This window comes from Neopelma chrysocephalum, unplaced genomic scaffold (genome assembly GCF_003984885.1).
Source record: "Neopelma chrysocephalum unplaced genomic scaffold, ASM398488v2 Primary Assembly neopelma1_65, whole genome shotgun sequence".
In the NCBI taxonomy this organism is placed as follows: domain Eukaryota; kingdom Metazoa; phylum Chordata; class Aves; order Passeriformes; family Pipridae; genus Neopelma; species Neopelma chrysocephalum.
The window spans coordinates 2,758,450-2,785,002 of NW_020897722.1; the positions used below are offsets into that span (position 1 = coordinate 2,758,450).

A 26,553-nucleotide genomic window follows, 5' to 3' on the forward strand; every position below is an offset into this window, starting at 1 on the left:
CCCCATTCCAGAGCATTTTCCATGTAGTCTGTGGCTGCCACTGCTGTTTGTTCCCAGAAACTGTTGTCTTTTTTTAATGTATAAACTAGTTAATTTATTTTTACATCTCTCCTGTTGGGATTTAGGGATTAGTTAACAAAACTCCCCTCCACATTTTTCAGTTTAGGGCTTTTGGAAAGGGAAGACTTGCCAAATACCCAAGTGACTGGCAAAAAATGAACTTCTCTGTGTGGTTGGTTTAAAATGAAATATAAATGGTACAATGTGTAGTTAAAATCATTTAAAACTTCCAGTTGCTTTTTGAGAGTTCTCTCGCCTCTTTATTCTCGAACAAATGAAACCTGACATGTGTAACCCATGTTTTATGGGGGAAATGGGGCTCAGAGTCTGAAGAAAGCAAATGGGAAGTTTAAGCAATAGATACAAACCCTCAGCTCTTCTGTGGGTGTGCTGGGAGACAGGGGAAGCTTTTTAAAAGGTCAGTGCTGAATAGCAAACGGCTGACACACTCAAATGTTTATCTTACAGCTTTGTCTGCTTCTCTGCAAGAAGTGTTCTTGCACTTCTGAGGGCTTTGTTTGTTTGTTATAAGTAGCTCAAGCTGAAAGTAGAATTCCTTTTTTCTTTTTTTTCTTTTTTTTTTTTTAATCTTAAAAAACACCACAGCACAAACTCCTGTGCTGTTGAGCTGTTCTTCGAGGACTCCTGCAAACTCAAGAGTCCCGTGATTCTCGGGAATCCAATCATCTGTCATGTTGTCAGGATAACCAAGATTTGGGCTGCTGTTCCTTCTAATACAGGTACCACAGGACTGCCACGCTTTTTAGAACAGCTGCTCTTATTTTCATAGAATTACAGAATCCTGGAATGGTTTGGGTTGGAAAAAAAGATCATCTCATTCCAACCCCCTGCCATGGGCAGGGACACCTTCCACTATCCCAGGTTGCTCCAAGCCCCGTCCAACCTGGCCTTGGGCACTTCCAGGGATGGGGCAGCCACAGCTTCACCTACTGCATTCAGGTTAAGCAGCACAGGAGAGAGGCAGCAGTGCAGCCCCTGCAGTGGGTTTTAGGTTGCTCCTGGCTGAATAAATTCATTACTTTATATTTCTGAAGCCAGTGTTTTAGAAAGCTGTTAAACTAATAAGGCAGTTCTACAAGATGCAACTTGTCCTTGGGAAGGAACGTGTTGGAAGATGTTACAGAGCCCTCTTCTTGTGAGTGGCTGTCTGGGCCAGCTCCCAGCAGCCCCACCACACTGCAATAGATGATCCAGCAAATTTATCCTAAAACTGGCCCTTTCCAAAGGAAACTACAGGAACTTATTTTCTGTTTGGGATCTTCATATATTGGCTGAAAGCAAAATGACACCTTGTACCTCTGACCCTTCTTGGATCTGTCACATGCACTTTGTCCAGGAACCCACCGAATCAGAGCCCAGCCACCTTCCCAGTGCCTGTCTTGGTGGGAGATGCTTTGGATTGAGCCCTGGATTTCCAGTGCTTTGACACAACTAACCCACCTTAGCAGACCTCACCTCAAGCAAGGGCTTAACTGACCTCCTCAGTACAAAGGACCATTTGATTCCATGAAAAAATTCCAGAGGAGCTTTGCTAAACAGCCTCAGCCTGTGCTGCTGCCTCTGTGATCCAGCGTCTGTCTTCCTCTGCTAGAAGTGCCTGAGAAAACTGCATCTCCCAGTAAATTTATCTGCCTTTTTCAGCTCTTTTATGGAATCACAGAATCATTAAGGTTGGAAAAGACCTCCAAGATCATCAAGTCCAGCCATTAACCCAGCACTGGCAAGGCCACCACTAAACATGTCCCCACCCACCACACTGACATGTTTTTTGATCACTTCCAGGGAGGGTGATTCCTCTGAGGGGTTTCAGGCAAAGCTGTGGAGATCCCCTGACACCTTTTCTGCCTAGGAAATCCTCTCCAGCAACGCCAGGTCTCCTGCCTGCCAGCCCCAGTGCTTGGCTGCTGTCCTCTGGCCTGGAACCTGCGTGTCTGACATTGTTTTCCAAGTATTTTTCAGGTTGTCCTTAGGAGATCTATTGTGGTGTTTTCCTGTTTACCTCTTCAGGCCTCTGTTGTATTCAAACAGTGTAGCTAAGTCAGGAAATTCTACACCTAATACCCAGTAATTTCCCTTCACTGACCCAGTTGCCTCTAGCGCTGTGGGAAATCACTGCACTTCAACTGCCCCTGCTCTGCCTGTACCAATCACACCAGTGCCATGAGTGGTTCCACTGCAGGGGCTGAGGCAAACCTTCCATACCTGGGTGTTAAACTATCCCTTGAGACCTACCAGCAAGCTCTGGAGAGCCCTGCTGCAGCTCGGGAACCGAGGGCAGCGTGTGCTGTGCTCTCCTTTGTCCCATCCTCCTCCTCACCCTCACCTTTGAGACTCCGCACTTTGCACTGCCAAACCTTGGGTTCTCCTGCCTCTGCTGCCGAGGTGTAGGAATAGGGAGCTGGGACAGGTTTGCTTTAAACCGTTGTGTCAAGGCTTGCCAGGTCCTGGTGGTGTGGTGGGAGGAGGATCTGGGAGGAAGCATGACTGTACCCTGGGCTCTGACTCCTCCACCTGCGGGGAAAACCAGACTGTTCATAGCAGTGTTGCCTGAAGACTTTGAGCCCCTCTTTTTGCTAACTCTTCACTGGGGCTAATACTCATTTAAAAAAAAAAAAAAGGTGTAAATTTAACATTTCAAAACCTAACTGATATCCAGTATTCTACCCTTAAAAGCTTTTCACGATCAAGATTAGAATCATCAGTCCATCTTGATGGTTTTAATACGTGGTCGAGAAGTTACCCGTCTTACGCTGGCATCGTCACGTCATCCCCCATAATCTTTCTCTTGTTTTTTTTTAGCCTTGTTGTTCATAATTTCCTTTCCAAGTTGTTTCTTTATTTGAAATGCCATTTATATTTTGTTGCCTTTTTTTTCCAGCACATCTTACATCTTTGTTTTTTTTTCTTTTGTTTGTTTGTTTTTAATCTTATTTCTGGCGTTTTCCATCGCTCTGTGGCCATGATTGTGGATGTGTTTTGGTTTTTGCCTGCCTTGCTGTTCTCTCGCTGCACTCCCTAGATCCCTGTTGCACAGTCCTCTGTCATGGATGACATTGAGGAGTGGCTCAGTACCGACTTGGTGAGACTCTTTATATTTTCATTTTTCACTTGTATGGGTAACTTTCAATGCATTGCTGAGTTCCTGGTACTTCTTGTAGCAGGAAGCAGTGAAACTTCCCGACCAGAGAGCTTGGTTCCCTTTGAAGGGAATATCTAAGCAGGAGGAGACAGGGTTGTGTTCAGCAACTCAATCAAAAAACTTTTTTCTGAACGGTTTTATTTTCCCTTCTCCATGTGAACATCACAGAAAAACACGTGTTCCAGAAATCATGGGGTTCTGGTCCCCAAATAGGGAAGCATTAAATATGGGCTGAAGTTTTCTCCTCCAGGTTTAAAGCCATGTTTTAAAGCTGAGTTATTTAGACAGGATCTAAGTTCATGTTTATGTTGAGGCATGCTTTTAAGAGATGCTGGATCAGGGCTTAGATTCCTTTCAAATCAAGATGTCTTTGTTAAACTGGCAGGCAATCTTGACATGTTTCATAATAGTAATAATAAAAATTTATAACAGTCTCTCTTCAACGTTTATAACTTTCAGTTTCTCCTAAATGATTATTGTCTGGTAATTATTAAACAAACAAACAAACAGCAGAACTAAAAGTAGCTTTTCCTACGCTCTGGATTTTCTTTTGCTGTCCCAACACACATTTGGTTTAAGCAGGGTACAACTAGTACACATTTATTCTGTTTTTTTTTTAATGTAAGCATCTGGCTCAAATTAACCAAGTGCATTTCGGGGGGGGGGGGGGGGGGGGGTTGTGTTCACGTGTTCTTTTAAACATGGTTAATGAACTGAACTTGTGGTCACCATATCCCCAAGGATCGTCTCCTTCCATTCTTCCAGCTTTAGACAGAACACTCCCTACTCCTTAGGGTCTCTCCCAGCCCCTTGCTGTTGCCTGCTCAGCTCCCAGCTGGGAGCTGTGGGGTTCAGGCTCTGGCTCTGGCTGCAGAGCTGCCGGCAGGCTCTGGCATGTCAGCCCTCCCCTCCAGCACTGGAGGAGCTGGCTGGACTGGAAGGGAGAAAATTCTCCAGCTGCCCAAAGGTGCCTGAAGTGCTTAAACAGATTCTGGGTTCAGTGTTTGAGCTTGGCTGTCTCTGAAATGTCACTGGGTTCCTGCTGCAGGTAGGTTTGTCAGGCCCCGGCACAGGAGTCACTTTCAAATTTAATTACAAACTGGCCACATTTTGTTAAAGAAATACAGTAAATGTAGCATGTCCACTCTGTCTTTGGCATTTAAATTAATTTAGCGGGAGAGAAGATCTGATGGAGAGAGATGGAGGTAGCTCTGTGCATCTGTCATGCCCTGGACAGTCCTGCCTAAAAGGAGCAAAGGAGAGAATTGTCCTGTAAATGCCTGAGCAAGCCTGGGGGTGTCCCTGGGTCCCCATCCCAACTGTATGTGGGTGCAGCAGAGAGAAGCCTCTGAGAAAATTTGGACTGGATTTTTGTTTTTCACTCTGGGTTCCCCCCTCCTTTTTTTTTTCATGGTTCATTTCAGTTCTCTGCTTCCCAGCTGAGGAAGTTGCAGATTAGGTTAGACAATTGTTATTTATTTCTTTGCCCTTTTTGGGGTAGTCTGGAACAAACTCTCCCTGGGAAGCAGTGGCTGCTGTGTGAACCTTTGGAAACCTCAGTGCAGTAGGAAACCAGGAGATGCTCAGGCACTCCAGTCAGTATGTCCCTACTCTCCTGGCAGAGAAGCCAGATACAGACAAATACTTTTCTTTTTCAAAGCAGGTTCAACATCAGGTTTTAAACTAGTATTTTTATCCATCTTTAATATCCTGATAGATTGACAAAGATGCATATCATTGGACTTCTAATTTCCTTATTGGAAATCCACATGTTAAAATGCACACAGCTGGTAGAAATGCAATGACCTCCCAGCATTCCCAGCCTTTGATTCTCATGGACAGACACTAACAGCCATCATATCCTTTATCCAGCCCCCCCTGGATTTGTCTTTGTACAGCATGGATACAGGAAAGCTGCTATATTTTTGTATGGATTTTAAAATTAACTCCCACAGGAGGAATGTTGGCCCCAAATGATTTTGTAGCACGTGTCCTTTGTCAGCTAAAAGTGCATCTTATTTGAAGAGACAATGCAAACCACAGTCCTGACTTTCTTAAGGACTGTGTGACAGAAAAGATGCCATCTGGTACAGTGTGTGTGACTCACACAGCTCAGTTTTGGGCCAGAATTACAGTCTGAAGGGGAAACAGTGCTGGACTGACACTCAGATCCAATGGGGAAAGCTTAGCTATCCACCAGCAATCTTCAGAAACATCTCAGTGCTCGTCCTCCTGCTCTGCAGTGCAGTGAAGTGTCAGTCCTCACCAGCCTCCTGACGTGGGAGCTGCGTGATTTCCCCAGGTCGCCCTGCTCTGATGGTTAATATGTGGAAACGAGTGGTGGAAACTGTCCAGTTGTATTAAAGGTGGAGGGGATGACAGGGAAGGGGAATTGCTGCCTGTGTGCTCACGTGCCTTTTTGTTCCCATTGCAGAAAGGCAACGAACTGGAAGAAGGAGTGACCAGTGAAGGTAAGCAGAGATGCCCGTGGCTATGAGCCCTTCTCAGGTTAGTGCTCAGATGGAATTTGCTTTGATCCCTGCTGAGATGCTGCCTTCTCCCAGCCTGATGTTCCCCAGCAAATGCTTCCGTGCTCAGAAAGGCAGGAGGAGAGCATTTCAGAGCAAAAGGTTCATGTTTATGGTGTGGGGAGCCCTCCTGGCTGTAAGTGCTTCCCTGCCATCTTCCTTGGCTGAGCACTGTGTTTGTGCCAGCAGGAATGTGTCCCCAAGCTGCTCAGCCCTTTGGAATGATGTTTCCCTGGTTCTGTCACAGCCGGTGGCACTGTGTGGGTTTGATTCCAGCTGCTGCCTGAGCTCGGGTGTCTCCAAGGACGGCTGTACCCTTTCCCGAGGAAGTCAGGCTGTGCCAGTATGTGTGCCTGCAAACTCAGCCCTGCAAACTCATTCCAGGCACTGGAATTTAACTCCGGGACACTAGGCACTGGAATTTCAGCCCCCCCCCCCCGCTAACCTCTGTCCCTGGGGCCCCACAGCCCCAGGTCTTACCTGTCTTCCTTCTTGTTTTTGTTTTTGTTTTTTTTTTTTGCATTGCAGAGTTTGACAAATTTTTAGAAGAGCGAGCCAAAGCGGCGGAGATGGTTCCCAATCTGCCATCCCCTCCCGTGGAAGCCCCCACCCCTCCGGCAAATCCCTCCGGCAGGAAAAAGCAGGAGCGCTCGGAGGACGCCCTCTTTGCACTGTGAAGGTGGCTCGGAGCCGCCCTCCCACCCCTGTGCTCCGCGGGCCAATGTCGCTGTCAGGCCACTTTGTCCTCCCACAGTCCTTGGCTAACAACGACTCCCCCCCCTCCCCATTTCATAGTTTGCTTCTCCTTCCCCCCCTCCCCAAACGGTCCACCCCCACAAGCTGACTCTTTCTATTTAAATCCAACACTATTCCTGCCAGACCACGATTCTCCAGCACTCGCTTAATCCCCTCCTTCCTGTCCCAGCTGCACAAAACCAGCTCTTGATGCTGAAAACCCCTTCAGAATGCACGAGTACGTCACACTGGGCTGAAACAAAAGCCCAGGGGGGAGAGAGCAGCCTTGCCCTTCAATTTATGTAGGGATCATCCTCTTCTGTAGGCAGGTCCTGCCAAGTAGACGGCTCTGTCAATCAGCATGTAATTGACTGAGCTGGAATGTTCAGGAGGAGTGTGTCTTTATTTTTAGATAAAATGTTAATGTATTGGCTTTCGTGTCGGATTCGACAGCAAGGAACAACTGTTCCCCTTTCAACATGTGCTTCACAAGTTAAAATCCTTTACTCTCCCACTCACACATCTCCCGGTACCATATGGTGGCCGCTTTTCCCCACTTTCTGTGGCGTTTCATTTCTAAATCTCACAGGGTATTTTTTGCCTTGTGTTTTATCTGGGCTTGCTCTAATTTGAAGCAGTCTGTTGGCCATGTCCAGTAGCTCTGGCAGTTGATGAGAATGGGAAATGCTGGGCTAAATGGATGCTGTAATGCTGATGCAAGGAAGCACCTCGTTCCTTGGGAGAGCACTCTCACACGAGGAGTTTTCCTGGTGTGTTTGCCTTTTAAAATAGCTCAAGTTATTTTTTCTTTACCTTAGATTCCTTCTTGAGTGACTGTAGAGCTCTGCATTTGGTGTAAATAACATCCATGCAGATGGATGGGACTTGCTCATGGATGGGGTGTGAACTGAGGTTCCTGGATTCCCTGCCATGCCTGGTAGGACAGACATGCTGGTTCTTGGGGGGTAGGGATGAGAAAGAGAGGCAAACCCCAGAGGCTTGTATGGAACGCTGAGGGAGATGGTTACCATGGAGGGATTAGCTGTCCCAGCCTGTGCTGGAGGTGAAACTCCTCATTTCCTTCTAGTTTTGCACCTGAGAAAGTGTTGGATGACTGTGGCTGTGCCATTTATAGTTTTTGGAGAGTCCTTTGATCCCTCTGCCCTTTATTAATGCCCAGCTCCTACGGGGCTGCAGTCTCTGTGCAAACAAGCATATTCCCTTGCTTGCCAGAGGCATGGCTCAGAGTGCTGCTCCTCTGGAGCTGCCAGAAGGGATTCCAGCATGTGTGCCTGCCTTGCTGGGCTGACAGGCAGAGCTGGAGCAGGCAGCTCCAACCATCACTGCATCCCCCAGCGTGTTCCTTGGGAGGAAGCCAGTGGTGCAGGATGGCAGGATCAGAGGGCTGAGCAGTGCATGGCAGGAGAACCTCCCATCCTGACAGAGAGGCACTTTATCAGCTCAATGCCCATGCAGGCGGGAGTCTCCAGCCCCCTCTTCCTCAGGATGCTCCTTGGCTTAGGCAACCAGCCCCTTCCTTCTGACCTGACATGTCGGAGCTTCCAGGGATGCTGATGTGTGTTGAGCTCTCTTGCAAGTTGCTCTAGACCAAGTGATAGAAGCTTTTATCTCAGCATAGTGATTTCAGCCCATACCACACTCTCTGGGGACCACACGCTTTGGGAGGCTGGGACACACAAAACCTGTTACCAAATGGCCTGATGGCAGCACTGATGGCCTGTGAGAGCGGACACATTAATCTTTGAAGGGAAGTGTTAGTGCAGGATTTCCAGCCTGTCCCAGGTCAGGTGTCACTCTGTGCTCTCCCTGCTCATCTTCTCCTCTGTCCTGCCCTGCCTGCATCCTCTTCCAGGATCCCTCCATATGTAGCTGGGCCCAGGCAAGGCTGCCCTGCCACCCCTCTGCACTGATGTGGCACCTCATTGCTGCTCTGTAGGTCACTGCTCCCTGCAACCTGGCTTGCAAGAGGACAGGGAAAACCAGTGTAAGGATGGAGATCGCTTGGGAATCAAGCTTTCCTCCCCACTTGCTGGCCCTCTCCCCAGTTGAAGCCCTTCTGTGTGGGTCTGCAGAGGGTTTCTCCCATTCCATCTTCTCCGTGGCTGCTGGAACGTGCCAGGACAGTCTGCCTCAGCTTCACTGTGCGCTGCTGCTCCCACCCACCGCCCTCGCTCTCAACACAAGGTGAGCCCAACGCTCAGGGATTAGCACTGCCAGCTCCTGCCTTGCTGCAACACGTCAGATGTGGCCACCAGCTCCCAGAAACCTGAGGAACCTTCTGCAGCAGCGCTGATTTGATTTCAGCTGGTCTGGTGATCGCCTGAGCAGTCTCGCCAGCTCAGAATGAGTTGCTGGTATTCCCGTCAATGCAAAAAGCTCTGTGGGTGTTTTAAGTGTGTATTTTCTCTTCTAAATCCTTGAAACACATTGACCCTGTAAATGGCCACATCAGGTGATTCTAAGCATGTTAATCCAGCTTCCCTGCCAAGCTGGAGGAGATAATCGCATTGCTCAGGCCTGGGGACACTGTCAGATGATGCAGAGTGGCACGGATGTCACCGGCGCTGTCACCGAGCCCCTGCAGCGTCCCACTGCTTCGGGACTGCTGGCCCTTCATCCTCCACCCCTAAGCCAAAAGGTGCTGGGGGCAGTGTGTTGTCAACGCTTCTTTCTGTCACGCTAAACCTGTCCTGGGACCTCCAAGGTGTTGCTTTAGGGACAATCTGGTCCCTTTCTGGAAGATTCTGTCATGCGGTTGGTGACTGCTCTCTCCGGCTGGGAGGAAAAGAGATGGAATGAGAAGGGTGGGGCTGGGGGAGATATAGAGCGTGTGTTGGCTCAGCTTGAGGGGCTGTTTTGGTGTGTGCAGCCTCAGGCACTCCATGGTCCCTGCTGACACCCCACATTATCCACTGGAAAGCCAGGATACTGCTTGCAGGGGGTGGCAGTGCCATCGGCACAAGTGGTGGCTTTGCTGAAAGTAGGGCAGCTCCCAGGAGATGCCTGCCTTGGGAGGAAACGTACTTTTGGAAGGACCCTGGCTGAGTCTAGAGCCCAGATCCACCAGACCTGGCTCTCAGGGCTGGAAGCACTGAAGGAAGAGAACAGAGCGTGCAGCAGAACGGGTGGTTTAGCCTAAACCTTCTTTAACAAATACAAGAGTTACGCTAGAGCTTCCCAAATGTCCTGTATCAGGATCTCTCATCTTCTTTGTCCTCTTGTGGTCTGCAGAAAACCGGAGCGGTGGGAACTGTCTGAGGGAAAGGGAAGGGGTTTTTCACTTCAGGAGACCAACTTCTCAATTTATTCTTCCTTTGCTTTCCCTCCAAGTGCTTCCTCTGTGCAAGTGGGCAGAGGACTCGTGTGGCTCCAACGCTTGCGAGAACAGGGATGGAGCTGCAGCCTGATCCACTTTCCATAAGAAATAACATCCCAGTGCTTTCTAGGCATATTAGGAATCACACCTTGACACTCAATGACACTAAATTATTCTCGGGGTCCTTTGTAAGTTCTAATCATGTCCTATTCTAGGTTAAAATATTTATTTTGTCAATATATTTTCTTTCCAGTGTGTTTTTTAACCTCTTCTGTTAACCCTTCATGTGCTGAGATGTAAGAAATGAATGGTTTCTATTTAAATATATTCTTTGGGTTTTTTTAATTGTTCTGTGTAGATTTCAGCTGCATCTTCGACAGGTGTAATAGATAACAATGTGCTCTACAGACATTTAGGGTGTTTAGGATGTAGGTAAGGCTCATAGGAGAACTGCTCATAAAAACATAGCACGGTGTCTCTTAAAGGGAACAGCATAAATGCAGAGACTAGTCCATACTGGGACCCTCACGTAGCCTCCAACATACCTTTTCCCTTCCAATTATCACAACCTCCATCTCTGGGATGTGCTGATCAAACCAGCTCTGCCATTCCCAGGGCTGGTTTTGCACCTCCAAGCTGAAAGACCTACAGTGGGGATTTCTGTTTGTTTGACTTTGGCTTTTTTTTATGGGATACATTGGCTGTTTCCACTTTGAAATGGAGGACTCGGAGCTGGCTGTGGTGGCGAGATGTTTCCCTCCAGTGGTGGAAGAACAGATCCGGGCCATGGTTTCAGGCCCAGGGCAGGGTGGTGGTCCCTCCATGAGCTGCTGAAGGAGCCCTGGCTGTTCCTGCTCCCCTAGTCCCTGCTCTCCTAATGTCACCCACGGGGAGTGGACGTGCAGCCCAGGAGAGCAAACACAGCTGCATTTCCAACACTGTTTTGTCCAATGAGTTGTTGAGTCTCTCGTGGCTGTGGGGAGTCCTGGAGCGGGAACTGCTTGTGCTATCTTCATCCCCGTCCATCCCTGTCCAGCTCCGTCATTGTTTACCTCCTCAAGTTTAACCACAAGGCTTGCAGAGCCTCCCCTGGAAAAAAACAGCTCAGGACAGTTATTTTTATGGAAATAATGAAGCAGTGAGTGGATTTAGAGCCATCTCGGAGGTAACCCTTCCACTGCTGGGGGCTCCCACCAGCCGAGGAGACAAGGCAGGAGTCCCCTTGCCAGGTGCCCACACAGCACCTTCCACCCATCCCTCCCAAACCGCAGCCTCCGGAGTGGGCTGTGCCTGTCTGCTCCAGCCCCAGGCTCCCCACGCCTCCTCCTCACCTGGAGAGAGCTGAGGCTGTGTATCACCAAAAGCCAACTGGCCTCGAGCAGCGCCGAGCTCCGGTGCTGGTTCTCTTTAGCCCACGGCAAACCCACTCCAAACTTCCCACCCTGCTCCGTGTTTTTATGAGTACGAGCTCCTCATTCCATACATGTTCCTATGAGCTGTCGTTAACCCTACAAACGTAACCTGTGTAATAGCTTCTCTGTATATTACAGCTGTAGGCTTTCCAGATAAAAGTGGATAATATTTATTTACTGAAGATACTGGATATTTTTTTGTTTGGGAATGGGGTAAGGGGAGAAGGGGACATAACTGATTAAAGAAATCAACTATGTAAAGAGAAACAAAATACACAAAAAGCAGAGAAACCCAACACTAAAACGTTGCTGTATTCACGTAGAAAGTGTTTCCGTTAAGGACAAAACAACTGTATTAATCTGCCATTGTTTAACTTGCTCCAGAAATCATCTCCTTGGTTCCTGCATGTGAGATACTCCAATAAATACACTATTAGTGTGAGCTGGGGGTGCTATTGTCTGTCTCAGCTGGGGACTCGCTCAGTTCCACTGCCTGGCCTGAGGATAGGGAATGAGTGAGCACAGGGGACACGTGTGGCTCTTGGGTGCCCATCAGATGTCCAAACTGGGAGTGCTCAGTCTCCTCCAGATGACAGAACTCGGGTATTCCCCCTGGGAGAAGTGCTGTCCCCCGCAGATGCTCTTTGTGGGTCATGCTGTGTGTGGTGCTGTGTTGCCACTGCTGGTAAATTCGTTCCCCACTAAATTCTGGCACATCTTTTGAGGCTGACAACAGGCAGGTGACAACCTGAGTGTGTGGTGGGACAGCTGCCCACCCTGCAGGGTTTGCCTGATGGTCCTCGGGGCACAACTGTGGATCACCAGCCTTGGTGACCTAGAAAGTGACGGGTCAGGAGCTGTTAAGCATTGCACACGGGTGATGTTCCCAGCCCATCCAAGGGCCACTTTCTTGACTCATCAGTCAGGAATTTCTTCCAGCATTCCCATTATGATGGTGGTTTTGATGGGCAGAGGATAAGGGAGAGCACCAACTTAGGAACCCTGGAGAAGTGACACTGGCCAAAACCAAACCAGTTTGTCAGAATGGTGCCCTCCATCCTGCCCGTGGAGATCCAAGCTGATGGTTAAAAGCTGGGGAAGGGGTTGTGGAACAGCTGGAAAGATGGGTTTCCTCTCCCTGTAGCCACATTATTAGCATTAAACCAGCCCTGCCCCAGCTTGTTTACCCTGCACTGATCATGTGCCTGGTGTGCTGTTGGATACATTCAGGGTGGTTCTTGGCCTGGATAATTGGGAAAGGTGTGGAGCTGTTGCTGCCCTGAGAGGGCAGAAATCGCACAAAAAGCACCAGGTCAGAAATGTCCAGTGCTGTGCTGGGGGGCTGTGGAAGGGGGGGCTGCTGGAGCAAGGGGCTGCATCACACTGTCCTCTGCAGCCCCACAGTCACACGCATGAGGCAAAGATCCCTCTAACCCCAAATTCTGCCTTCAACAGGGGCCAAAGTGGGTGCAAAGGGAAGACTGTAAGAGCAAGATAAGCATGTGGGGACTTGCTTTTCCCATGTGTGCTCCCCCCAGCCACTGGTCATCCAGCTCCCTAAACCGAGCATGGATTCCCCAGGTTTGTGAACCCTGGTGGGCTTCTCATCTCCAAACCTGCTCCTGCAAAGACCGTGCATGGGCTGGGAGCTTCCACACATCACTGCCCTCTGCCAGCAGAGTGCACGGCACCAACCCCCATATGGGCAGAGGCCTGGGCAGGGTGAGTGTCATTGCTTTTTGGCATTGGGGAGCTGGTTTGGATCCCAGTGTGAACTGGAAATGACCACGCGTGCATTTGCCTTTTCACATTTCACCTTGGGGTAAATAAACCTGGAGCGGGGGCTGCACTAGAGTGACACCAAGCCTGGCTTCTGTGATTTCCCAAGCCATGGCTTGGGAAGGGGCAGTTGGCAAAGCAGAGTTACAGGCAGTGAATGAGAGAAGAGGCTTTAAATCTGTTTGCGACACAAATTAATGATTAACGCCGCGCTCTGCCATAACAAAACAGCCCCGGAGCAGGCGGGATGCCACAGGCTGGGAGCACGTCCTGCCGCCTTCAGCGCAGGGTTCAGGTGTGCTGGCAGGTGGGAAACATCCGGGGGCTTACTTCGAGGGGGCCCACCTGGCTGAGCGAGGGTGCAGCAGGATGTGGGATGCTCCGTGCAGGGTGCCTGAGGCTGCCACATTCAGGTACAGCCCGTCCCGGAGCTGTCGCTGCCGCCGGTGCAGCTCGGGGCGATGCTCCACTGGTGAGACCTATGGAGCCGCATGAGCCGGCCCGGCCGGCTCGGTGGCCAGAGCCCAACCATCCCGGGGCCAGTTTGTTTTCTGTCTCATCCATCCCTGCGGTTTCCTCCCAGCCTTGCGCTCAGGAAAATGTCTCAGTGACTCCGGAGCGACCACGTGGCCCGCCCGCCATCCCCGCAGGACCGACATGATGTAATCGCGGGCCCTGAGCCGTGATGTAGAATCACTCCACTCCGGGCTGCTGCGCTTATTGGCTGCGTGGCCCTGGTCCTACGGGCGGGGTTTTCCCTATCCCGCAACCCAGCGCACCCCCGGGAGCCCCGCCCCGCGTGTCATCCGTCACCCCCAAACCTGGCCCACGGAGCCGCCGCGCTGCCTCATCCTTCGCCGGTGCAGGCAGGATGCTGCTCTTTGCTGTGGTCCCCCCTGGAACAGAGGAAGTATCCCGTGTGGGTCCCTGGGATGCACAGACCCTCTGGATCTGGATCGGGGAAGGGGGCCTGGCAAAAGCCGGCTTCTCATGCAGTTCATGCAAAAATAAAGCCACGTTTGTGCGTGTTATTTCCCTCCTCCAAGTTTATGTGTGTTATTTCCCTCCTCCAAGTTTATGTGTGTGATTTCCCTCCTCCGTGTTTATGGGTGGGATTTTCCCCCTCCATATCCCGCGGGGAAGGCTGTGCCTCAGATCTTGTGTGGGTTATTAAAGGTCGGTGACCCCTATGCTTACAGGAGGCTCCTCCAAATCCAGGGGGGCAACAGCACATCCATCTCTCCAGCCCTGGAAACTTGCCTTCTTCTCCTGCAGCACATGGACTGCTACATGGAAAGGGGAACTCCACCACCAGGGAGAGTGGCTTCTCCCTGGTGACCCCAGTAAAAATGGGGGGGAAGCACGTGGCCCCCCTGCACACCCCGTGGCAGCTCGTGGATCTCCCAAGGGTTTTCCATAGTAGTGTTTGCCATGCTGAGGGATGTCCGAGTGGCTGCTGGTGCCCTGCGTGCGGGTGATGCTGCCCCAGCTGCCGGCGAAGAGCTGAGCCAGGACTGCCCGGGCTTGGCCCCAGCTCGGACACAGGTCAGTGTCCCCGGAGTGAGGAGGCTGGAGTGGGGGTGAGGGTGCAGAGGGGACCTGCAGGGCTGTGCACCCCCAGCTCTGCCGCCACCACATGCACACACAGGGTGCTCTGCGGGGTCCCCATGAGTCCCGTGTTGCACCAGGGTGTCCTGTGCCATGCAGGGAATCCCCATATTGCAGAGGGGTGCCTGCTGTGCTGCCAGGTGGGAGCCAGTGAGGCTGGGGGGAGGTTTTTAAGGTGCAGCCGGGTTTAATGAATTCCCAGGTAGCCTCAGATTGTGCTTGGTGGTAGGGAAGAGGAGAGGGCAAACTTCAGGGAGCTGATGTTGCAGTGCATTTTCTTTTCCTAAATGAATCCTGGCAGCGGGACAAACCATGGAGCATGGCAGGACACAGGGCCTGGCATTGCCCTGCTGTGAGTCTCCTACACTGAGACCCACCAGCCATGGCCAGCCACAGTGCTGATCCCAATGACACCAGCATTTTTCCTGGATCCCACAACTGGTAGCACGTGGAAGGGTGTGTGGTTCATCTGGGGCTCACGGGGCAGCATTGATGTGTCCCTAATCGGGTGTATGGGAGCTTCTGCCACCCTGGGCCATGCCATGGATGGGCAGTGGAGCTGAGACATGCTCCAAACCCTGGACCTGGGATGGGGAAGGCAGGTGCCCCCAGGAAACCACAGGACCTTCAGGAGGTGACACGATGGCCCAAGCTCACTCCAACACACAGCCTCCACGAGGTGCTGAGGCATCTGCAGCCATGGCCACCACCTCCTGCCCATGCCAGCTGCCCTGCTCTCTTTGTGCCCTGTCTGGGGCTGAGGGGGGTTTAATGCCCAGCCCAGGTGTTTAGGACCCAGCCCAGGGATTTGGTGCCTGTCCCCAGGGATTTGGTGACTGTGCCCAGGGGTGGACGACATCCCCAGAGCTTGGTGATGTCCCTAGGGGTCAATGACTTTTCCAGGGCTCAGTGTCTGCTCCCAGGGCTCGGTGCCCACTCCCAGGGGTCGGTGACTTTCCCAGGACTTGGTGCCCATTCCCAGGGGTCGGTGACTTTCCCAGGGCTTGGTGCCGATCCCTAGAGGTCGGTGACATCTCCAGGCGTTGGTGACATCCCCACAGGGGACTCTGCCCTGCTCCGGGGCTGCAGCGCCTGCCCTGCTCCGGTGCTGGTGCACCGGCTCCCTGCCCGATGCCGCGGGGGTCTCGGTGCGGCGGGGCGGTGCGGGGAGGCGGCGCGGGGCGGAACGCGGCTGCGGACCCGCCTCCCTCCATCCCCGCCGCCCTCCCCTCCCGGTGGCAGCTCCGGGCACGGTTCGCGGGAGCAACTTGGCGGCTCGTCCCCGTGGTGCCTGTGCCGGGGCCAGCGCGGCCGTGGCGGGCGGGCGGCCCCGCCGCCCCTAGAGCCGCCCGAGGCCCCCGGAGCCGCCGGGAGCCACCGGAGCCGCCGGGATGAGCGCTCTCGCCTTCGACGACGCGGGCCTGGAGGGGCTGGCACCGTCCCTCGGCCTCTCCGGGACCAGCGACATCGACACGGCCCTGCTCAGCGACATCGACGGTGCGTCCCGGCGGGGCCGGGATGGGGCATGGCCGGGGCTGGGGGAACAGCCGGGACCGGGCTGGGGGGTAACCGGGGCTCGGGGCACAGCCGGGACCGGGCTGGGGGGTAACCGGGGCTCGGTGCACGGCCGGGGGCTGGGCTTGGTGCAGAACTGGGGTTCGGTGCATGAGCAGGACCGGGCGGGGGCACGGCCGGGACCGGGCTGGGGGATACCCAGGCTCGGTGCATGGCCGGGGGCTGGGCACGGTGCAGCACCGGGGCTCGGTGCGCGGTCGCGACATGGCTGTGGGTACAACTGGGGCTGGGGCACAACCAGGACCAGGCTGGGAGTATAACCAGGCTTAGTGCACGGTCAGGACCGAGCTGGGGCCAGAACCGGGTCTCGGTGCGTGGTCGGGACCGCGCTGGGTGCATGGCCGGGGCTGGGGAGTCCAGGCTCGGTGCACGGCCAGGGAACTTCATACCGGGACATGGCCGGGGTGGCGGGGTCGGTGCATAACCGGGACTCGGTGCACGGCCGGCGGACCGGTCTCGGTGCCGGGCCCGGCGTGGGGCGGGGGGACACCGAGCTGCTGGAGCGCGGAGTCGGTGCAGGACCGGGCTGACTCCGTTACCGGGGCCGGTCCATAGCGGGGGGTTCGGGGTGGGGGGGCACGGGACACCAGGACCCACGGGCTGGAGGTGCCGATACCGGGACAGCCCCGACGATCCCCCCCCGTTCCCGGTCACAGCATCGTGTCTCCGGTGGCCCCGCCCCTCCGTGACGTCACCGTCGGGGTTACTCTCGGTCGTTCCCTCCAGGACGCCTGGGTTCCTCCAACCCATCCAACCGGCATGGGCTGGCATGTGGGGGCTCTGCTCCGGCCCTGGGGCTGGCATCCACCAGCACTCACCTCCTCTGCGCTTTGGGGGTCCGTGGGATGGGGAAACTCCAACGGGACCCATTCCCGGAGGGGACCCACTTCCCAAAGGGACTCATTTCTCGAGGGGACCCACTTCCACCTACCCCAGTGGCACTGGGGGCTCACGTGCGCTGAGTTCAGCGATTCCGTGGCTTTAGCAAAAAACTGGGGATCCCGAAAAGTCTGGGAGCCCAGCCCTCGGCGAGCCCCCCCCGCCTGCCTTGCCGCGTGGTCCACCAGCCCTGCAGGTCCGCGCCATCCGGCACAGCCGGCGGAGCACGCGGTGAGGCGGGCACAGGGCCGGCCAAACCCTCTGGCACCTGCCCCACCGTGTGATCCGTGGGGATCTCTCCTCCGGGATCTGGGATGGAGGTGGCATCCCAGGTCTGGAGGCTCATCCCAGTGGCAATCGGGGCGGATCAAAGCAGGTCCAGGTGCCACCTGCTTCTCTCGGCAAGGTTTTGGCGTGGGCAGGGAAGCAGGAGCCGTGCCAGGGCTGAGTGGTGCTGTATGGGATGAGGTTTTCCCACCATGGAGTTTTGCCACACTCCTTTGTATCGTGGCCAGCTGGGCCACCTTGGGCCCCATAGTTCCCCGAAGTTGGTTTGTTGTCGGTCCCTGGGTGGCCCCGGTTGATCCTCATCCCCATGCCCACTGCAGGGTGATGTGGGATGTATTCCCAGGGATGTGGGTGCCGTAAGCCTGCTGGGACCTGCCAGGATCCACAGACGTGTGGCTCTGCCCCATGGGCCCCCATGGCAGGGGGTAGAGGTGGCACTGGTGGGTGCCCATGTCGTGCTGATGGCATGTGTGGCAGCAGGTGCCACGGGATAGAAATACCTGGTCGGAGCCAGGAGGCTGGGACAGCCATGCCCACCTCCAGGCTGGGCAGCAGGAAGGGGGGCCAGGAGGAAGCACCCCCTCTCTGCAGCCCCAGACTTTGCTCTGGACCACGAGGGACCTTTGGTCCCCCACGGGGGACCTTTGAGCGGGGGGGGTGGGGAGGGGTGAGGCTGGGAGACCCCCCGGAAGGACACCCACCTGTGAAGAGGGGAGTGCTGAGAGCTGGATGTTTTTTGGGGGGAAACAGAGCACCCGGTCGTTGCGGGGCGTCTCCTGGGCAATGAGTGAGGAGGGACCCATCGGGCTGGGGGTTACGGGGGGGCGATGGGGCGCGGGCCGAAGGGGTTAACGGAGTGTGACCCCGAGTAACCGCGGGCGGGTTGCGGCGGGTGCCCGGGAGTAACCCGGTGCCGGGCTCACCTTGGGCGCCGGGGGCTGTCCGGGGGCGGCCGGCGGGCGCGCAGGCGGCGATTGGCGGAGTCGCATCACCCCATCGCCGGCCGCGCTCCAGCCCTGGCGCGGGCAGCGCGGGGAGGGCGCCGGGAAGGAGGCGAGAACATGGCTTTAAAAAATCCCGGGGCCTGGTCGCCACCCGGCGCGGGGCTGAGCGGGGGTCGCAGCCTCCTCCTGAGGACCCCCGTGCCCCTACCTGCGTGGAGTGCACCTTCGAAGGTACCCCCGCCTCGCCAGCCGCCTCCTCCACCGCCGTGGCCCCTCTGGGGGTGCTGCACCCCACGGGGGGGGTTGTTCGGGGGCCGTATGGCTCGGTGGGGGCATCCCGGGGGTGTGTGCTGTGGGGGTGCCTTGGGGGTACCATGGTGGGGGCATCCTGGGAGTCTGTGTGCCCTGGGGGTTGCACCGAGGCGTGTTGGGGTGGGGGCATCCCGGGGTCTGTGTGCCCACGAGGGGGTGCGCCGGGGGGTACTAGGATGGGGGCATCCCTGAGTGCTTTGGTGGGAGCATCCCAGGACACCTCAGTGGGGGTTTCTCTGGAGACCCCAGTGTATGGACGTCAGGGCAAAGTGTGGGTGTCGAGGCGATGTGTGGCTGTCAGGGCGTGTCTGTGGAGACACCCTGGAGCGCCCAGGTCCTGATGAACGGGACAGAACCCCCCGAGGCTGTTTGAACCCCGTGCTTGCCCGGCTGCCCTCCTGAGTGTTGTGGTGATCAATCATGCCAGGCACGGGGGTCTGGCACATCCAGGGGGTGTCACCCCCTGTCACAGCCCGAGCAACCTCTCCCCTTGATACAGGGGCTGATTTGGGGGTTGTAGGGATTCCCAGTACAGGATAAATGAATGAACTGGCACAAGCACCGCTCAACCTCAGAGACAGGCTGAGATCCACCCTGGCACGCCTAGACAGGACTGGAAAGCCCTGATTGCTGTTGGCCAGACTGCAGGACCCCCTTTGTGAGCACCGTGCCTCGGTTTCCCCACTGGCACGGTGGCTGGGAGGCTGCGAGGAGCAGGGCACAGCGGATTCCTGGGCTCTCAGGGAATTTTGCACCTGGATTATGGGGATCCAGCCCCAAAGTGCTGAGCTGTGGGGTGGGCAGTACGGGGCCAGCATGGGCTCCCCGTGGGAGGTGCAGGACACTCTCTGACAGCACGGAGGTGTTTGTGTGTGTTTGCAGATATGCTGCAGCTGATCAACACGCCGGACAATGACTTCTCGGGGCTGTTTGACTCGCCATTCGGTGCCCCCGACAGCGCCGTGCCCGCAGGGCTCCCCTCCACCCCGGGCACCCTCAACTCTTACCTGGGTCCCAGCAAGCCTCCCCCTGCCACCCCCACCGGCGGCTCCTTCGCGGGGCCCCCCGGGATGGCGGCCTTCCCCCCGCAGCCCCCGGCCCCGCTCCTGCCGGCGCCATCCCTGGGTATCAAGGAGGAGTCGTCGGCCGTGCCCAGCAGCCAGCCCCAGCCCCAGCCTCAGCCCCAGCCCGGTGTGATGCTGACCCCGAACTTCGTCCCTGCGTCCCCCAGCCCGTTCACTCCCCAGCCGTTGGTGGGCTACCAGAACCAGCACAGCTTCTCCGGTGAGGATTTGAGGATGCAGGGGGAGTTTGGGGCTCCCTGGGTGGGAGGGGTTGTGGTGGGGGGGGTCTTGGTGGAAGGGGGATATGTCCCTGCGTGATGGGGCTGAGTGGGGTGGGCTGGTGTCGGGGGGTCTGTTAATGCTGTACTCTGCTCCAGCTGTGCAGCCCGGAGGTGCAGGGCAGACCCTGCCCAGCCCCGTGCCCACCCCACAGCCCAGTCAGCCCGTGGCGCTGCCTGGCCCCGTGCAGAGCGTGGCACCCCAGCAGCTCCTCGCCCCTGCCGCCCCCACCACCCCATCGATCTCTCCCCAGATCCAGCCGGTGCCGGTAAGCCCCGGGCCAGGGGTGGGGTATCCCCGTGATCCCCTCAGCCCTGCTGATCCCCCCTGCCCCTCAGGTTCTTCTGCAGCCCCACTTCATCAAGGCTGACTCCCTGGTGCTGACGGCTGTCAAGACGGATGCTGGCAGCGCCAAGACCTCCACCATCGCCTCCCTGGCCACCAGTGCCAGCGGCTCTGCCACCCCGCTCCAAGTGCCGGTAGGTCCCCATCGCCGGGAGCCCCAAGGTGGGGGGATGCTCCAGGACCCTCACTGACCCCACCCCGCATCCCTGCAGGCACTGGTGAGCGGAGGGACCATCCTGGCCACGGTCCCACTGGTGGTGGACGCGGATAAATTGCCCATCAACCGGCTGGCGCCCAGCGGGAAGCCGGCACTGGTGCAGAGCCGGGGGGAGAAGCGCACGGCCCACAACGCCATCGAGAAGCGCTACCGCTCCTCCATCAACGACAAGATCGTGGAGCTCAAGGACCTGGTGGTGGGCACCGAGGCCAAGGTGGGAGCTGGGGGGCGGTGGGGCAGGGGCAGGTGGTGGGGGTTCTTCGCCCGGCATTTGGCCTGAGCCATCCATGCCCACCGGCAGCTCAACAAGTCGGCGATCCTGAGGAAGGCCATCGAGTACATCCGCTTCCTGCAGCAGAGCAACCAGAAGCTGAAGCAGGAGAACCTCGCCCTGAAGATGGCCGTGCAGAAGAACCGTGAGTGGAAGGGCAGGTCTTGGGGTGGGGGGCTATGCTCTGTGCCACCCAGCACCCTTTAGCTTGCTGTGCTTGTCACAGAGCCTCTGAAGGACCCAGGGACCTGCTGCAGCGGGGGGGTCAAGGCGGAGGCCCCCATGGAGGTGGTGAAGGCGGAGGTGATGGAGACACTGACGCCGCCACCCTCGGACGCCGGCTCACCGTCCCACAGCAGCCCCCTCTCTCTCAGTGGGGGCAGCAGCAACAGCAGCAGCGACTCGGAGCCTGACAGCCCCCTCTGCAACCGTGGCAAGGTGAGGGAGAGCTGCTTCACACCAGGGGTGCCAAGGGCAAAGTGTGCCAGATGAGAGGAGCTGAGAGCCCTGTCTTGCTCTCTGAGGCTGCTTCTCACCCGATTTGGGGCTTTCGGGGTAATTCTGAGGTGCATGGGGCTGCACCTCATGCTCTGTACCCCAAAATCTATTCTATGCCCCCTGCCCATACGCAAAAATCCATGCCTATTTCCTTATCCCATGCCTGTAACCCATCCCCTCACATCCGTGCCCATGCCTGGGGCTCACAGCGGCTCTGCCCACTCAGGTGAAGCAGGAGCACCCACCACCCTCGCCCAGCAGCCAGGGAATGCTGGACCGCTCTCGCATGGCTCTCTGCACCTTTGTCTTCCTCTGCCTCTCCTTCAACCCCCTGGCCTCCCTCCTCCGGGGCTCCAGCTCCCCGAGCCCTCTGGCGAGCCCGGACACTGCTGGCCCTGGCAGGAGCATCAAGGCTGAGTCTGGCACTGTGGGTAAGCTCTGGTGTGGAGTGGGGGCTCTTGGTGTGGGGGACATAGGGGTGCAGGCTGTTGGGATGGGCACAGGGTGGAGGCCATTGGAATGGAGACTGTTGGGATGGGTGTGGGTTGGGGGCTGTCAGGGTGGGTATGGACTAGAGGCTGTTGAGGTAAAGACCATCGGAGTGCAGGATGTTGGGGTGCATGTCTAATAGGGGCTGGGATAGGTCTGAGATGGGAGATGTCTGGGGTGGAGGATGCTGGGGTAGACACGAGGCAGAGGCCACTGGGTGGAGGCTGTTGGGGTGGTCACGGGGTGAAGACCACCAGAATGGAGAACCTGGGGTGGGTGTGGGGCCATTGGGTGGAGTCTGTTGGGTTGGACACCACTGGGTGGGGGCTCTTTGGGTGGGCACGGAGTGAAAGCCACTGGGATGGAGAATCTAGGGTGGGCACAGGGCAGCATTTGCAGGGTGGTGCTGACTCCCTTTCCACGCAGAGGAGCCCTGGGGGTGGTCACAGTGGCTGTGGCCCACGCTGGCCTTCTGGGCACTGAACACGGCGCTGGTGCTGGGGGCGGTGGTGCGGCTCTTCGTCTGCGGCGAGCCCGTCACCCGCCCCCACTCCGAGCCCTCCATCCTCTTCTGGCGGCACCGCCGGCAGGCCGACCTCGACCTCGACCGTGTGAGTCCCACCTCGCGTGATGTCCCCTGTCCCACCCACCCTGTCCCCTCAGCCCTGCCCGCACTGACGCTGTCTTCGGGGCCACAGGGGGACTTCGCACAGGGGGCCCAGCACCTGCGGACGGCGCTCGGCGCGCTGGGGCGGCCGCTGCCAGCATCCCACGGAGACCTGGCCTGCAGCCTGCTCTGGACCCTCCTGCGCCACCTGCTCCAGCGCCTCTGGGTGGGCCGCTGGCTGGCCGCCCGTGCCGGGGGGCTGCGCCCGGACCCCCCACCCCCTGCCCACATCCGTCAGAGTGCCCGCGATGCCGCCATGGCTTACCATCGCCTGCACCAGCTCCACCTCGCCGGTACGGCCCCGCACCACGGGGCGGGCTGAGGGATGGGACCCCTGCACCCCACATCTCCCCTGAGCCCCCCAGCCCCATCCTTGAGCCTCCTGTCCCCATTCCCACAGGGAAGCAGGCTGGGGGGCACCTGCTGGCCATCAACCTGGCGCTGAGCGCTGTCAACCTGGCCGAGTGTGCCGGCGATGCCATCTCTGTGGCAGGACTGGCTGAGATCTACGTGGCAGCCGCCCTGCGGATCAAGGCCAGCCTGCACCGCTGCTTCCACTTCTTGGCGGTGAGTGCGGGGCAGTGGGGGTCCCCTGTGTCCCCTGGGATTGGGGTCTCATGTCCCCCCTGACCTCCTGATCTCCCCACAGCGCCCCTTCCTCTGCAGTGCCCGGCGCGTGGCCCTGTCCCACGGCGGGGCCGTGCCCCCTGCCATGCAGTGGCTCTGCCACCCCTTGGGCCATCGCTTCTTCGTTGATGGGGACTGGGCAGTCAAGGGTGTCCCCAGAGAGACCATCTACAGCTCTGCTGGCAACCCAGGTGACCTCAAACCCCCAAAGCCCCGCCCTCCCCATTTTGGGGTGTTGACATACCCACTGACCCCGTCTCTGTGCCGCAGTGGATCCACTGGCGCAGGTGACCCAGCTCTTCCGTGAGCACCTCCTGGAGAAGGCACTGTGCTGCGTGGCCATTCCCGAGCCCGGCCGCCCCACTGCCCAGGGAGAGGGGTGAGTGCCAGGGTGGGCACCCTGCTCCTCCAGCCTGGCACGGGGCCAGCCCCCTCACAGCCCCTCTCCCGCAGGCGGTTCTCCGATGCCCTCGAGTACCTCCAGCTGCTCAATGGCTGCTCGGACGCCAGTGGCACACCTGGCCCCACACCTTCCATCACTTCCGGCTTGGCGGCTGTCACAGGTGAGGCTGGTGTGTCCCCCACTGGGGACACTTCATCTGGGGGGCCATGGGAGTAGGGACACCCCACTCCCGTGTCCTTCCCACCCTGCAGGCACCGACCCCGTGTCCAAGTGGTGGGCGTCCTTCATTGGCATCGTTATCCACTGGCTGCAGGGAGATGAGGAGGGGGCCGAGCGCCTCTACCCACTGGTGGAGACCATGCCCCGGGCACTGCAGAGCTCTGAGTGAGTGCTGGGGCCATCGGGGATGGCCGTGCCTCCTGTCCCTTTGGGTTGGCGCAGCCCCTCTGAATGCACTTGGAGCACTCAGTGTGTGTTGGAGAGGGGCACAGCCATGCCTGGCAAGAGGTCTGTAGTGACCATGTCCCCTCCCTGTCGCAGGAAGCCCCTTCCTCGCGCTGCCCTGCACTCCTTCCGAGCCGTCCGCGCCTTGCTGAGCAAGCAGGACGGGAACCAGGCCACCCTGAGCCACTGTGAGAAGGCCAGTAGCTGCCTGCGGGAGAGCCTGGAGCTGGGCAGCCCCCCCAAGGGCACCATCGACAAGGTGAGCTGGGGTTTGGGGCACGAGGTGGCCGCGAGCCCCCCAGCCCTGGCGGGAGGTGCCCCCGACCCTCGCGGGGGTGCATTGTAGTTGCATTGCATGTGTCAGACTGGGAGTGCAATGCCCCTGCCATGCAGCCCGGCGGGGGTCCCGCGCAGCAGCGCCTGCCTGCAGGGACCTCCTCGGCACCCCCCCATCCCTCTGTCTGTCCCTCTGCTCACCCAGCTCCTCTCGTCCCTCCAGGCAGTCCAGCTCCTGCTCTGTGACCTGCTCCTGGTCACCCGCACCAACCTGTGGCAGCAGCAGATGGGGGCCAGCCAGCAGCGCAGCTGCCTCTACCAGGCGTCTGCCCTGGAGCTGCGCGGCTTCCAGCAGGATCTCAGCAGCCTGCGGCGCCTGGCGCAGACCCTCCGCCCCGCCATGCGCCGGGTGAGCCCCCAAACTGTCACCTGGTGGGTCCCCTCGGACCCTGCACCCGGCCGTGCTCACTGTCTCCTCCCATCCAGGTGTTCCTGCATGAAGCCACTGCCAGGCTGATGGCCCGGGCCAGCCCCACGCGCACCCACCAGCTGCTGGACCGCAGCCTGCGCAGGAGAGGGGTGCAGGGCAGCAAAACAGGTGGGCACGGGGTGGGAGAAGGGGTGGGACACCCCACTCCTCACCCCCAGCACCCCAGAAGCCTTGGATGGTGGGATATGGGGAGAGACACAGGGTGGGATATCCCACTCTGCACCCAGTCATCGTGGGCAGTGGGGTACAGGATGGGACATCCCACTTCATACCTGCAGCACCCCAGCACCTTGGGTGGGGGGGATACAGGGTGGGATACCTCATTCCCTACATGAAGCACCCCAGCACCTTGGTTGTTGGGACATGGAGTGGGACATGGGATGAGACACCCCTGCTCCACATTCAGAGCACCCCAGAACCTTGGCTGGTGGGACACCCCGCTCCCCACCTGCAGCACTCTCCAGCAGCCTTAGGTGGTGGGACGTGGGGTGGAACACCCCACTGGCAGCACCCTGGTGGGACACATGACCTCCCAGCCCATCCTTTGGTGGTGTCACCTGCTCCAGGGTGGGCGAATAACCCCATCCCTGTGCCAGAGCCCCCAGGGTCTACTCGGTGGCTTCCATCCCCCTTGGTGCTGACCCCTGCTCTGTCCCCTCGCAGCTGGGGAGCCGGAGAGCCACCCCACGCCCCGGGAACATGCCGAGGCGCTGCTGCTGGCCTGCTGCTACCTCCCGCCCAGCTTCCTGGCAGGCCCGGGGCAGCGCGTGGGAATGCTGGCCGAGGCCGCCCGCACGCTGGAGAAGCTGGGAGACCGCCGGACGCTGCACGACTGCCAGCAGATGATCATCAAGCTGGGCAGCGGCACCACCGTCACGTCGGGATAGGTGGGGAGCTGCCGGCCCCCCGCCACCCCCCCGGGTGTGGGATGTGGGGTGGCAGGGGGTGTGTGCCTCAGTTTCCCCGCAGGACACGGTGTTGGGGAGCGGATTTTGAGGTGAAGGGGTGGGTGGGGAGGGGCAGGGTGGTACCTGATGTGGGTGCGGGGGGTGTGGGTGTGTCCCAGCGTGGGGCAGCCACGCGTGGGGTACCCCGGGTGGGTTCCCCACCCCACGGCCGTGTCTGTGTCCCCATCCCGCGTGGGGGACGGGGCGTGGAGACCTCTAGTGACACTGTCTCAGTATTGCAGGGCACGGGACGCTCGGCAGCTGCCCCCGGTGTCACCTGTACCCCCTGGTGTCACCTGTACCCCCCTGTGTCCCCTGTACCTCCCAACGCGCGGGATGGGGACCCTGCCTGGCCCACCATGGATCCCACTGCTGCAGCACCCCTTGTTTTTTGGGGCTTTGCCCCTGCTGTGAGGGGTAGGTTTGGCCCCATGGCAGCAGCAAAGCGATCTCTCCCCAACCACGGCAATGGTAGGCAAGAGGGGACCCCTACAGCCCACCCTATCCCCCTAGCACTGACTAGTCACCCCATTAGGAGCTGCCACCACCCCTGAGCATGGACAGGCTTTTGGAGAAGGGATGGCAGGGTGGCACGGGGCTCCTGGGGGGCTGGTGGGTGCCCCTGTGCCCTTGCTTCATCCCTCTTGTATATAGACCCCCCCCTTCCCTTGGCTCCCCCCGCTCCCCTTTTCCCTTTTTAAACGGTATTTTCATAGTTGGAGAGTTTTGTACAGACAATTAAAGCTGATTATTTATACCGGTGTGTGCTGGATTTTGGGGGGCGGGGCTGACACTAAAATTAGGGGGCAAGGGCCCCCTTACAGCTGGGGTTGCCTTGCTCCCACAGGGCTGATGGGATGGGAGGGGCATGCGTGGCAGGGATGGGGACACTGGGTGTGAAGGGACCCCAAACACCCCC

At 57.7% G+C, this 26,553-nt stretch overlaps 2 protein-coding genes across 9 annotated transcripts in view; both read left to right on the forward strand.

The window, feature by feature from the left end:
• The window catches only part of TOM1L2 (target of myb1 like 2 membrane trafficking protein), a 57,625-nt gene extending 45,951 nt beyond the window's left edge, over nt 1-11,674 (forward strand). For 4 of the 5 annotated variants that reach the window (XM_027683824.1, XM_027683823.1, XM_027683825.1 and 1 more), the window contains 3 exons: nt 3,101-3,160; nt 5,655-5,691; nt 6,277-11,674. In XM_027683824.1, the coding sequence (XP_027539625.1) occupies nt 3,101-3,160; nt 5,655-5,691; nt 6,277-6,425 (246 nt within the window). In that variant the 3' untranslated portion in view covers nt 6,426-11,674. The remainder of the gene's footprint in view (nt 1-3,100; nt 3,161-5,654; nt 5,692-6,276) is intronic. The other variant, XM_027683826.1, reaches the window with a different exon arrangement.
• Nucleotides 1-26,391, forward strand: part of SREBF1 (sterol regulatory element binding transcription factor 1) — a 27,224-nt gene extending 833 nt beyond the window's left edge. Inside the window, exons 2-20 of one of the 4 annotated variants that reach the window (XM_027683821.1) lie at nt 16,016-16,116; nt 19,500-19,901; nt 20,059-20,228; nt 20,299-20,439; nt 20,518-20,736; nt 20,824-20,938; nt 21,020-21,231; nt 21,518-21,722; nt 22,207-22,391; nt 22,479-22,740; nt 22,848-23,014; nt 23,097-23,265; nt 23,345-23,453; nt 23,528-23,637; nt 23,729-23,861; nt 24,018-24,180; nt 24,421-24,606; nt 24,684-24,795; nt 25,351-26,391. In XM_027683821.1, the coding sequence (XP_027539622.1) occupies nt 19,502-19,901; nt 20,059-20,228; nt 20,299-20,439; nt 20,518-20,736; nt 20,824-20,938; nt 21,020-21,231; nt 21,518-21,722; nt 22,207-22,391; nt 22,479-22,740; nt 22,848-23,014; nt 23,097-23,265; nt 23,345-23,453; nt 23,528-23,637; nt 23,729-23,861; nt 24,018-24,180; nt 24,421-24,606; nt 24,684-24,795; nt 25,351-25,574 (3,282 nt within the window). In that variant the 5' untranslated portion in view covers nt 16,016-16,116; nt 19,500-19,501 and the 3' untranslated portion in view covers nt 25,575-26,391. Of the gene's footprint in view, nt 1-15,900; nt 16,117-18,351; nt 18,537-19,499; nt 19,902-20,058; nt 20,229-20,298; nt 20,440-20,517; nt 20,737-20,823; nt 20,939-21,019; nt 21,232-21,517; nt 21,723-22,206; nt 22,392-22,478; nt 22,741-22,847; nt 23,015-23,096; nt 23,266-23,344; nt 23,454-23,527; nt 23,638-23,728; nt 23,862-24,017; nt 24,181-24,420; nt 24,607-24,683; nt 24,796-25,350 lie in introns of those variants that run through there. The other 3 variants (XM_027683819.1, XM_027683820.1, XM_027683822.1) reach the window with 3 other exon arrangements.
• The last annotated feature ends 162 nt before the right edge of the window (nt 26,392-26,553 follow it).